General features: G+C 27.0%; 1 protein-coding gene across 1 annotated transcript; it reads right to left on the bottom strand.

Moving 5' to 3' along the window:
• Window positions 1-4169: 4169 nt before the first annotated feature.
• Window positions 4170-13188, bottom strand: BO95DRAFT_512911 (ankyrin repeat and protein kinase domain-containing protein; the record flags this gene model as incomplete). The annotated part of the gene is made up of 3 exons (XM_025591562.1): window positions 4170-4180; window positions 10205-12033; window positions 12089-13188. The coding sequence occupies 3 exons, from the start codon at window positions 13186-13188 to the stop codon at window positions 4170-4172; spliced, it is 2940 nt and encodes a 979-aa protein (XP_025444284.1).
• Window positions 13189-13226: the final 38 nt, after the last annotated feature.

Raw genomic sequence — 13226 nt, forward strand, 5'->3', positions numbered from 1 at the left:
ATATTTTTTAATTAGAACTAGTTTAGTAGTCTACTATAACTAATATTCTTCTAGTATTTAAGAACTTTAATAATAGTTGTATATATATATTTTTTAATAATTCTAAGAAATATTCTTTAATCTGCACTTAATTAGAAGAACTTGATTTTTAATAAAAAAATAAAGCTGTAAGATTAATTATTTATTTAAATTAAATATATTTAATAGTTTGGAATAATAGGCGACAGATAATTATAAAGTATAGAACTTAATTTTAAAAATTCTATTTATTATAGACTGTCAAGACCTAAAAAAAATAATAATTAGAAAAGATTTATATTAAAAAAATAAATAAATACTTATAATAGTTTTTTATTTAGTATTTAACTAATTATTTACTTAAATACTATTAATAGTATTTTTTTCTTATAATTCTTATAAAAATAGTAGTTTATAGAACTAGTTTCTAAGTTTTTAATTCCCGGGTATTATAAAATATAAAAACAGATAATATAATAAATATAAAAGATTCTATTAAAAAATAATATATCTTTCTAAAAACTATTTTATATTATTAATATCTTCTTTTAACTAAAATAAAATAGCAGTTTTTAAGTTTATATACAGATTTTAAAAAAGATTATTTTCTACTATTAATTTTAAAAAATAGAGTATTTTTTTTTATAAGTTAGATATAAAATAATCTTTCGATTTTTTATAACACATGTAATTTAAAGATTTAAGAAAAAAAAAAATTTAGCTTAAAAAGCTTATCTTAGTTTAAGTATTATTATAATTTGTAAATATTTAAAAAATAGAAAAAAAAAACTTAATAGTATTTTCTAAAAATAAGCCAGATAACTATAATTAACTTATAATTCTAAGACTATTCTATAAATAATAAATATAGAAAAAAAAAATAGAAAATTTTATAAAAATAGTTTATTTTATTTTAAAATATACTTTTATATAAATATAATTTATTATATTTTAAATACAGCTAAGATGTCTGCTGTATCTTATTTATTTTAATCGGTTAGATTAGTCAGATTAGTCAGATTATTTTAATATTTATAGAAAAGATCTAAAAAAAGCTTATATAAAGTTTTCTATAAAAAATATAGTATCTGTAAAAACTATTTAAATAATTAAAAACTAATCTATTTAGTATTAAAATACAAGAATTTTAAATATAAAGAAAGAAAGAAAAGAAAAAGAAAATATAAAAAGACTTTAGAATATATATTATTATTATATAGAAAAATCGGTTAAACTAAACAAATAAAATAAAATTAGTATAAATAATAGCAGGTTTCTGGGATGCTTAAAATTAAAAAGATTAAATAAATTAAAAAGATTAACTAGATAAAAAGAATAAAAAAAATTAATTAGATTAAAAAAATAAAAATAGTAGACTATTCTTACAGTATCTAATATTTAATAAAATAATTATTAGAAAGTATAATTGCTGAGAAAAACTATATAAATAATATTATATAGATTTTTTTTTAAGTTTAATCTATTATACAGACAATTTAGCTTTTTTAGATAGAAATAAGAATATAATAAACTATCTAAACTAAAGTAAGAAGAAGAATAATAAAATAAAAATAGTATATTTATTTTTAATAGTTTAATTATTAGTAAATATACAGTTTTTCTGATATTATATATTATAATTAAGATATACAGCTTAAACTAAACTATAATTATATATCTTTATATATATTTCTTACTATAAGAACTATAATTTTATAAAAAGCTGAATTTTATTAATACTATTAGAAATTTCTAATTAATTCTTTAAGATAGAGATAAAGAAGATATTAATATTTTTTTTAGTTATTTTTTTCTGATTTTAAAAGCTTATTTCTATATATTTTTAAATAACAGTTAAAATAGTCAGGTTAATAACTACTTAATCTGGATATATTTTAACTATATTAAAGTCTAAATAGATATAATAAGCAGATCTTAATACTAAAAATAATTAAAATAGTTAATTGTTTTTTTTTTAGCTATACCGCGGTCAGGTATAAAAATTTTCTTAACCTGGCTATAACCTGGCGGTCAGGTATAAAAATTCCAATTAACCTGACCTGACCTGGCTGTTAGCCACTCTAATAGTAAATATAAAAAGTTTTATTAAAAAATAATATATCTTTCTAAAAACTATTTTATATTATTAATATCTTTTTCTAACTGAAATAAAATAGCAGTTTTTAAGCTTGTATATAAACTTTAAAAAAATTATTTTCTACTACTAATTTTAAAAAATAGAGTATTTTTTTTATAAGTTAAATATAAAATAATCTTCTGATTCTTTATAATATACGTAATCTAGAGATTTAAAAAAGAAAAAAAAATCTAGCTTAAAAAGCTTATCTTAGTTTAAGTATTATTATAATTTATAAATATTTAAAAAATAAAAAAAAAAAACTTAATAATATTCTTTAAAAATAAGCCAGTAAAAAAAATCAACTAGATTAAAAAAATAAAAATAATAAACTATTTTTATAGTATCTAATATTTAATAAAATAAGTATTAAAAAGTACAGTTGCCGAGAAAAACTATATAAATAATATTATATAATTTTTTTCTAAATTTAATTTATTATATAAATAATTCAGCTTTTTTAAATAGAAATAAAAATATAATAGACTATTTAAGCTAAAGTAAGAAGAAGAATAATAAAATAAAAATAATATATTTATTTTTAGTAGTTTGATTATTAGTAAATATATAGTTTTTTTAATATTATATATTATAATTAAAATATACAGCTTAAACCGAGCTATAATTATATATTTTTATATATATTTTTTACTATAAGAACTATAATTTTATAAAAGACTAAATTTTATTAATACTATTAGAAATCTTTAATTAATTTTTTAAGATATAAATAAAGAAGATATTAATACTTTTTTTAGTTATTTTTTTCTAATTTTAAAAGCTTATTTTTATATATTTTTAGATAATAATTAAAATAGTCAGGTTAATAACTACTTAATCTAAATATATCTTAACTATACTAAAATCTAAATAAATATAATAAACAGATCTTAGTATTAAAAATAATTAAGATAATTAACTATTTTTTTTTAGCTATACCGTGGTTAAGTATAAAAATTTTTTTAATCTGATTATAACCTGGCGGTCAGGTATAAAAATTCTAATTAACCTGACCTGACCTGGCTGTTAGCCACTCTAGCCGGTAAGAATCTTTAATATTTAAAAATATTATAAAAAATTTTATTCAGGTCTAATAGTAACCCGGAGATAGTTAATAATATATTAATAACTAGATTATAACTATAATAAAAATAGAATATCTTTTTAAAAATATTTCGGTACTTAAAATATGTTAGAAACTACTTGATGTTAGAGTGGCTAACAGCCAGGTTAGATTAGGTTAATTGGAATTTTTATATCTGACCGCCAGGTTATAGCTAGATTAAGAAAATTTTTATATTTAACTATAGTATAGCTAAAAAAGAAATAATTAATTATTTTAATTATTTTTAATATTAAAATCTGTTTATTATATTTATTTAGACTCTAGCACGGTTAAGATATATTTAAATTAAGCAGTTATTAATCTGATTATTTTAACTATTATTTAAAAATATATAGAAACAAGCTTTTAAAATCAGAAAAAAATAACTAAAAAAAATATTAGTATCTTTTTTATCTTTATTTTAAAGAATTAATTAGAGATTTCTGATAGTATTAATAAAATTTAACTTTTTATAAAATTATAGTTTTTATAATAAGAAATATATATAAAAATATATAATTACAGCTCGGTTTAAATTATATATTTTAATTATAATATATAATATCAGAAAAACTGTATATTTACTAATAATCAGACTATTAAAAATAAATATACTGTTTTTATTTTATTATTCTTTTTTTTATTTTAGCTTAGATAGTTTATTATATTCTTATTTTTATTTAAAAAAGCTAAATTATCTGTATAATAAATTAAACTTAAAAAAAAATCTATATAATATTATTTATATAGTTTTTCTCGGCAACTGTACTTTCTAATAACTATTTTATTAAATATTAGATATTATAAAAATAGTCTATTATTTTTACTCTTTTAATCCAATTAATCTTTTTTATTTTTTTTATTTAGTTAATTTTTTTAATTTATTTAATTTTTTTAACTTTAAGCACCCTAGAGACCTGCTATTAACTATATTAATTTTATTTTATTTATTTAATTTAACCGACTTTTTTATATAATAATAATATATATTCTGAAGTTTTTTTATATTTTTCTTCTTTTTTTTTTCTTTTTTTATATTTAAAATTCTTATATCTTAGTACTAAATAGATTAGTTTTTAATTATTTAAACAGCTTTTATAGATACTATATTTTTTATAAAAAGCTTTATATAAGTTTTTTTTAGATCTTTTTTATAAATATTAAAATAATCTAATTAATCTGACTAATCTGACCGACTAAAATAAATAAGATGTAGCAGATATTTTAGCTGTATTTAAAATATAATAGATTATATTTATATAAAAGTATATCTTAAAGTAAAATAAACTATTTTTATAGAATTTTCTATTTTTTTTTTCTGTATCTATTATTTGTAGAATAGTTTTAGAATTATAAATTAATTATAATTATCTGGTTTATTTTTAAAGAATACTATTAAGTTTTTTTTTTCTGTTTTTTAGATATTTATAAACTATAATAATATTTAAACTAAAATAAGTTTTTTAAGTCAGATCTTTTCTTTTTTTTTAAATCTTTAGATTATATATATTATAAAGAATCAGAAGATTATTTTATATCTAACTTATAAAAAAAAATACTCTATTTTCTAGAATTAATAATAGAAAATAATTTTTTTTAAAGTCTGTATACAAGTTTAAAAACTATTATTTTACTTTAGTTAAAAAAAAATATTAATAATATAAAACAGCTTTCAGAAAAATATATTATTTTTTAATAAAATCTTTTATATTTACTGTATTATCTGTCTTTATATTTTATAATATTCGGAAATTAAAAATTTAGAAACTAGTTTTATAAGCTATTATCTTTATAAGAATTATAAAAAAAAAATATTATTAGTAATATTTAAGCAAATAATTAGTTAGATACTAAATAAAAAGTTATTATAGATATTTATTTATTTTTTTAATATAAATTTTTTTTAATTATTATTTTCTCTAGGTTTCTACAGCTTATAATAAATAGAACTTTTAGAATTAAGTCCTATACTTTATAATTATCTGTTATTTACTATTCCGAACTGTCGAATATATTTAATTTAAACAAATAATTAATCTTACAGCTTTATTTTTTTATTAAAAACTAAGTCTTTTTAATTAAGTATAAATTAAAAAATATCTTTTAGAATTATTAAAAAATATATATATATAGCTGTTATTAAAGTTTTTAAATACTAGAAGAATATTAGTTATAGTAGACTGTTAGATTAGTTCTAATTAAAAAATATTTCTTACTTTAACTAGATATTTTTTAATAAAAGATATAGATTATTATAAAGTTCTACTGGGCTTTTAACTAATATTTAGATTTTATATTAATAAAAATTTAGTTATAATTATTTTATTAGTTTTATATAAATATAACCTGTTTTATTCAATTATTAAATATAATAATTAATAATACTAGTAATAATAGTTTAATATTTAGTATAATCTTATTTAAACTTTGGACTTAGCTTAGTTAAAGCACCCAGTTTTATAATACTTTATTTAATTTTAATCTTATAATAATTATTTAATATTAGTATTATATATTCTGTCTTATTTATATAATTTAGCTTATAGTTAATATTCTTCTGCAGAAACTTTAGATTAAGATTTTAAATAATATTATTAAATATATATAAAAGAATTATAATAAAAGTTTTAAAACCTCTTCTAATATTTTAAAAATTTTTAAAAAAATATATTCTAGAAGCTATCTGTAAAAGACTAATATAAAAAATTTTTATTATAGTAGAGATTATCTAAATTAGTCTTTTATAAATAGATTTTAAAGATCTTTTTTTAATAATAGCTAATAATACTAATTCTTAATTATAGATTCGGAAGATTATATAATTTATAAATATAAGTTTTTAATATTATAAAAAGTTTCAGCTTATTTAATAACTTAAATTAGACTTGGTTTACTATCTTTTTTTTAACTATAAAACTTACTAGAACTTAATTTATTTTATAATTTATTAGATATTTAATTTTTGTTAAATAATTAATAGTTTTATTTAGTACTGTAATTATAGTAGTATTAATTATCTTTATTTTATTATAATTAAATAGAAATAAATAAAGTATCTTTTTAAGCTTTTATATTTTTTTTTTTTATATTATATCTATCTGAGAATAGTAGACCTACTATTTATAAAATCTATAATATTTATAATAATTTTTTTAATTATTTAGATTATTTAATTAACCGATTGGTAAGAAAGCGGGTATTCTAAAAAAAAAAAATTTTTAAAAACTTATAAAATATATATTAAAAACTTTAAAAATATTATTATTATATTTATTAGATAAAAGACTATATTTATATAATTATAATTATTCTAAATCCGATATTAAAGCTTAAAAAGTTTAAAAAAAATATCTGGCTGGATAATAATATTAACTAATATTTTAAGTACCAAATTATTTTTAAAAAAATATTCTATTTTTATTATAGTTAGAATCTGGTTATTAATATATTATTAACTATCTTCAGATTACTGTTAGGCCTGGATAAAGTCTTTTATAAAATTTTTAAATATTAAAGATTTTTACCAGCAGTTAAAATATTTAAAAAACTTAAAATATATCTAGATATCGAAGATATATAGCTTATTAAAATATCTTTAATTAAATTAATATTATTTTAAATATTATAAAATATACTAATATTCTTACTTATTAAAAGTTCTATTATAATTAGTTTTTTATTTTTTATTAAATAACTAAAGATTTTCTTTTAGTTGCTACTAATAGTATTAATATTAAATATCTATTTAATAATTTTTAAGATATCTGTTATTATCGCCGGAGCTGTCTTTATTCTAATATAATTAAAACAGTAATATTTTAAATATATACTAATTATTTTATTATTAATAAGAAGTACTAGAATATTCTTAATAATCTTAATCCAAATTCGATTATTTTTATATTTAAAAAGTAAGAAAAAAATAAAATAATTACTACTTTTTATATTAATAAAAATAAGAATATAGATAATTTTAAAGATAATCCAAAAAATAAATTATTATTAGAAATAAAAAAACTAGCTTTATTTAAGTCTTCGAATATTATATATATTTAAATAAAGATAAAAACCCGGGTTTTTTAATTTCTTTATTATTATAATTATTGTTTTAAACAGTATAAAAAGTAGTATAATCTTATTAGTTTATTTAATATTAAATTTTATATTTTTTATACTAGATTCTGTAAATATTTTTTTTAAAATATAATATACTTCTCAGAATTATAGAAGAAGAGGTCGAGCAGATTAAACAGATTAAATAAATTAAATAAATTAAATAGATTAAATAGATTAAGTAGATAAGCTAAATCTAGATAATATTATTATACTATAATTAAAAATATATTATACTTTGTATATTATCTATATAAAAAAAATATATATATTATTAATTAACCTGCAGTTATTAATTTATTTATTATATCTAATTTTTCTGACCAGCAGATATAAACAGTTAAAATAATAGTTATATTTTAATCTAACTATAACTATATAATTACAATTTTTTTGTATCTTAATCTAACCGCCAGATTATGGTCAGGTTAAGGTTAAGATATAACAGTCAGATTAATCCACTCTACTTGATGTAGTAGACATGCTGGTTAGACAAGGCAAGCAAGATAGTTAAAAGTAGTCTTTTCTTAATTTTAAGACTAATTCTTAAAAAATCTTTTTTTTTAAAGAATCTCAGGACAATATATTATATAGAAAGAAGAAGTAAGTAATATAATAATATAGATATTCGGATTAAAAGCCTGATAAATCCATATCAACCCCGAAGCGGGCTGCCATAGTAGTAGGTATGGGCTGCTGTAGCGATAGGTATTGTATAACATCTTTAGCTTATTTTAAGAATTTATAATCTGTTTAAATAATTATAATCATTCGCGGAATTTATAAATAAAAATATATATTTTTTTTCTACTATATAAAATCTTTTTTCCGCGGTCAATATATAGTTTTCTGCAATTAGATTAAAAAGTTACTTCTGGTTCAGCTTTATATATTATATTTAGTTATTATTTATCAAGTTATTTTGTAGAATATAAATAATAAAGTTATAAAAATTAATATAATAAAATAACATAATAAATAAATAACTCTTGCAAGACTAAAAATACTAATATATTATTTTAAAATATTATTACTAATCTTTTTAATTCGCGAGATATCTGCTTTTAAATAAGAAGTCGCGGTCTGCTTGCCTAATTATCATATAACCAATTTCTGAGGCCCGATATATATAGATTTCCCTTCGCGGTATCCGCGAAGGTTGGAAGGGCTGGCTTAGCCCTTACACCGAGGATGAGAATATCCATATCTTGCAGGCTCACCGAACCGATACTCTTTTTACCGACGCACAGGTCCTGGTCTTATTCGCTATTGTAATGCCGATTAGGCTGGTCCTCACGTCCTTAATTTGCTGCTCGTAATCCAATCCCTTTTTAAACCAGTTGAAAAGAAATAGATTTATAAATCTGTTTAACAGTATAATAAATAAAAAGTATGCTTTTCTTAAAGATATAACTATTACGTGCTTAATATAAAGATTTTTGGTTCTATAAGAATTGGTTTAATTGCGTACAAGTTATTATAATATAATATAGGATTGTATCTGAAAATATCTATAATCTTAATAAGACTATCTTTACTATAGGTCTAGTAGCTACTGTCCGAGTAGTCACTAGATCTAAATTTTTATTAAAAAAAAACCTACTTATACAGCCAAGAAATCGGAATAGATTACTTCTATTGAGTGTATTAATGCTTCTGGATGGGCTCTTCCCAGTGAGGAGCATGTGGCTGGTTGGGGCGGAGCTTATAGTGGTGCAGCTAGAGAGTAGCCGCATGTAAAACGCCGTGCGGAAGAAGCAGGACGTGGTGAAGAAGAAGAGAAGCAGGCACAAAAGCAATAGAGCAAGTCTAACAGAAGACAGAACAGAAACTGCTACTATATTAAATAATCTAATTTAATTTTCTGATTGTTGTGTCTACTTTCTGTCTAGCGTTATCTGTATTAAGACGGTTGCTTTTAAACTAGAACGATAAATGACTTGGTTAGTCGCCTGTATAAAGAAAGAGCGTCTGTAACATTTCTACTTCTGCTTTCCATGTTTCTATATTTTTAAACTTTTTATTATGGGAGTTTAGATTTCTACTATTGCTTTGAGTTTTATATATTAATTGGATAGTATGAATCTAACTATTAATCTGTGGTACAGTATTGTGTTATTTATTCAGCCCTGCTTAAGAGTATCCTCTTGATCTTCAATATTATTCAATGTAAGAAGCAATCAGGTGTGCGACTGCTGGAAAGAGTGGCGGCTACTGCAATGAGAAGAAGTAAGTTACTTCTTGATTTGAGCTGCTGTTCCATCCCTACGTATTCCATGCTAAACAGCCTGATAGGGTCTATGCACCTGCCATTAGATGAGGATAATGCCTAGTCTCGTCTGCCAAAGAGGTGATCGTTATGGGGAATATCATTCATTGGGGGGCACAGAAACCGCGTAATATCATGGGAACCCAAGCGACGTTATTTGGACAATTGCATATCAGTCGCAGTTATTTCTCGCTGAGCGCCATCTTGTAATTTACACTGCGGTCTAGAAGATATTTTCCAATAACCTAGTGATACAGATTATGGTAGGCTAGTGGAAGCCCCCCAGCAGTTCTCAGTATGTGAATAACACGATCCCATCGTTGAATGAGATCTTCATACCCATTCCTGTCGTAATCCTTGGATATTTCCATTCTGTTCCTGTCCGTGCGCCGTCCTTTCAAAGCATAGTCCATTGGAGTTAAGTGCAAAGGCTCTTTCATCCAATTATAATTCTGAACCATTATAGCGTTTACTGGCGCACCATGCGCAATAGCTGCCTGCACACAGATCGGCATGCAATGAAAGACAAAACGGTGTAGTAAAGTATCTCCATTGAAATCACCGTCTTCTATCATCCACCGCAGTCCCCCTTTGTCGGTGTGGTTGAATAGATGACCTGCTAGGATCTGAGCCAAGGCAGCGTCGTTGTCCTGTCGAAAGGGACTGTCTATCCGGGCAAGCTTAGCGAAGATGCTTTGACCGGAGACCGGATGCCTTTGGTCAATATCCTTGCATTTGGAGAGCAAGAGCTCAGTAGTATGAATGAACCCCGTGCTCGCGTAGTGGAATACTGCGGAAAGACCGTCATTACTTCGATGATCCGGATCAGCTCCGTGATGCAGCAGAGCAGAAACGCATGCATACACCTGATTTTGCATCTTTCCGTCCACGAAGGGGACAAAGCTTATCGCTGTACGCCCCTGTTCATTCTGCTTGTGAATATCGGCTCCCGCTGCCAGAAGAGCCTCCACTACGTCCGGTAATCCAGCAGAAACAGACATCATGAGAGGCGTCATAGAAGGACACGAGAAGTCGAATCCCTGCGCATTGTGCTGGTTCGGAGTAGAGAGTAAATCAATGTCTCCGCCCAGTGCCTTTATAGCTTTCACGGTGCGGCCTAGCTTGGCTCTCATGTGCCCTGCGTTCCCTAAAAAGGGCCGAGAAGAGAATGGGAGTCCTCGTCTGGTGTACCATGTCTGGGAGTGACTAAGCCTGTGGAATACATTAAGCCCTTCTTCATCCACTGCATTAATATCAACCCTCCTCTTGACAGAGAGCAATAACTCGAAAATATAAGGGTCATGCTGCATAGCAGCGTAGTCCAGAGGGGAGAGGCCTTGAGTTTTAACTTTCGAAAAGGAATATTGCTCGAGATTGGAACCTCCAAATTGATTCAAGCACCGAACTCGTTCATCATGGATATACGGATCGCATCCATCTCGAATCAGAGCATCTGCGGCCCCATTTTGAACAAGAACTTTGATTGCATTGCAGCTGGAGGTAACTACTGCCCAATGTAAAGCAGTTGCCGCCGGAAGGTGAAACGGATAGTAAAATAGCGGGACTGGTTTTGAGGCAACGGAGTTGATATCGCCGCCAGCATCAATTAATCGCTTCACGGCAACCGCTTGATACTGCTCTCCAAGAGCAAATGTCCAATGAATGCAGCTAATGTGGTAAGGTGTGCACCGTGGGGAGGCGCTGGCTCCAAGATTCAGAAGTTCCTCGATGATGTCCCAGGATCCTCGCGCGCAGGCCAGATAGAGTGGTGTCTCCAATTGACTCGTCATTTGCTCGATATCTTCTCGGGGGTGAAGCTTGAAATATTCACGGAGATCATACATTGTCCGATAGGTAGCCAGAAAATGAAGAGCGGAGAATCCCTCGTCCACGTGTGGGCTATAGAGCTCATTGAACCCGCCCTTGTCATGGAAGTACCGCACACACCGATCAAGTGCCTTCGGATCGCGCTCCCCAAGGGCGGCTCTCGCTGAGATGACGCCCTTAGAAACTGCGTTTTTCAGCCATCGGGTAAGAATATGACTCTGTCGCTGCCCAGGATCTCTCTTATAATACTGGTATAAATCCGGGAGGGCAGCTTGGGCCGCGGCGTGTCCTGCAGAGGCAGCGGAAACCGCTAAGCTGAGCCTATCGGAATCCTGAATATCCAGTAGACTTGGAACGGTGAGTGCCAAACAGAGAGGGAATAAAATTGGCAATGGCACTGATCTCTTGTTCTCCTGGAACCTGTCATAGATGTCCTTGGCGAATTCAACGGAGAGAGGGTGTGGCTCCCAGTCATGAATTTGACCGAGGTTACGATCCATGAATGTACGATCAACAAATAGTCCGTGCGGGTCATCCGGGTCTATTCCACCTGAGGGCTCTTCTCTGCAAGCTTCTTGTTACTACCTGTATGGACGCATTTGATATTGCCTCGACTTACACTTTTCTGGCTCCCCTGTGCCGGTTGAACGAAAATCCTTCGCATAGCAAACGAGGTCGTAGCTTCGGATCTACCTCCAGAAGCTGAGACAAAAACCCCACTGCCGTTGATACCTGGCTAATCTTCGGGATTTCACTGTTCCTGCTGGCATCTTTCACCACCAACGTGGCATGCGACTCCTCAATTGTTGCCCGAGGGGGGATCTTACCGGATAGGAAAAGAACGCTCCATGCTAGCAAGCCAAATGAATAGCTATCAGTAGGCACTAACTCCTTGATCGTCAAAACACGTCCTTCCTCCACCTCTGGCGCCTGCCAGCCTGGAGTCCCCCCCAGGCAAATCCCGCTCTTTGCAAACTCGACCTCATCAGTAGAGAGTGCAAAGTCAGCAAGCTTCGCGACGGGCCCGTGGCCAGATGGGAAGATCAAGATATTCGCCGGCTTTATGTCCCCATGAACGAGCCCGATCTCATGTAAAGCGTCTAGACCTGCAGCCACATCGCAGCAAATCCGGTAGGCCTCTGCTAGTGTCGGCGGCTGTTCGGTAAGGAACGTATTCAAGTCCCATTCTGCAAGTTCCATTACCAGGAGGGGAGGCCAATGAAATGAGTCCCCTTTCGACCATGCAAGTAGCTTGACGATGTTCGGGTGGACACTCAACGATGGCGTGGTCAGTGACATAATTTCCAGATAGAAATCATGCAAATGCTTCCATGTGCCCGTGGTGGCAAGACTTATTTGGGTATTGAAGCCTATATCGAATTTGGGTTGTTTTACAGCGACAGGGATTTGCATGACTGCTCTGGGAGTGGAAGTCTGCATGTACTGCCGCGACACGACAAACTGAGTACCCTGTCCAATATAGGCATAATCAGTCAGAAGGACAGGGCCCGGGACCCCGGATTTATAGATCGCGTCAACGAGGACCTCCACCGCTGTCCATCCGCTACGGGAGGCGTCACGAAGGGACGACAAGCGATCCCTGGTTACTGAAAAAGTATCCCGGCTGAACCCCTCTGGCATCCGGGATGATCGCCTACTGCTATAACCAGCCGAGGAGATGTATGAACGGGGGTGTTGCCAGCCGGGGTTGTTGCTCATCTTGTTCACTGCCGTGGGGGGTTGTTTGGTCTTCTGTC

Source organism: Aspergillus brunneoviolaceus (assembly GCF_003184695.1).
Source record: "Aspergillus brunneoviolaceus CBS 621.78 unplaced genomic scaffold BO95scaffold_19, whole genome shotgun sequence".
NCBI lineage: Eukaryota > Fungi > Ascomycota > Eurotiomycetes > Eurotiales > Aspergillaceae > Aspergillus > Aspergillus brunneoviolaceus.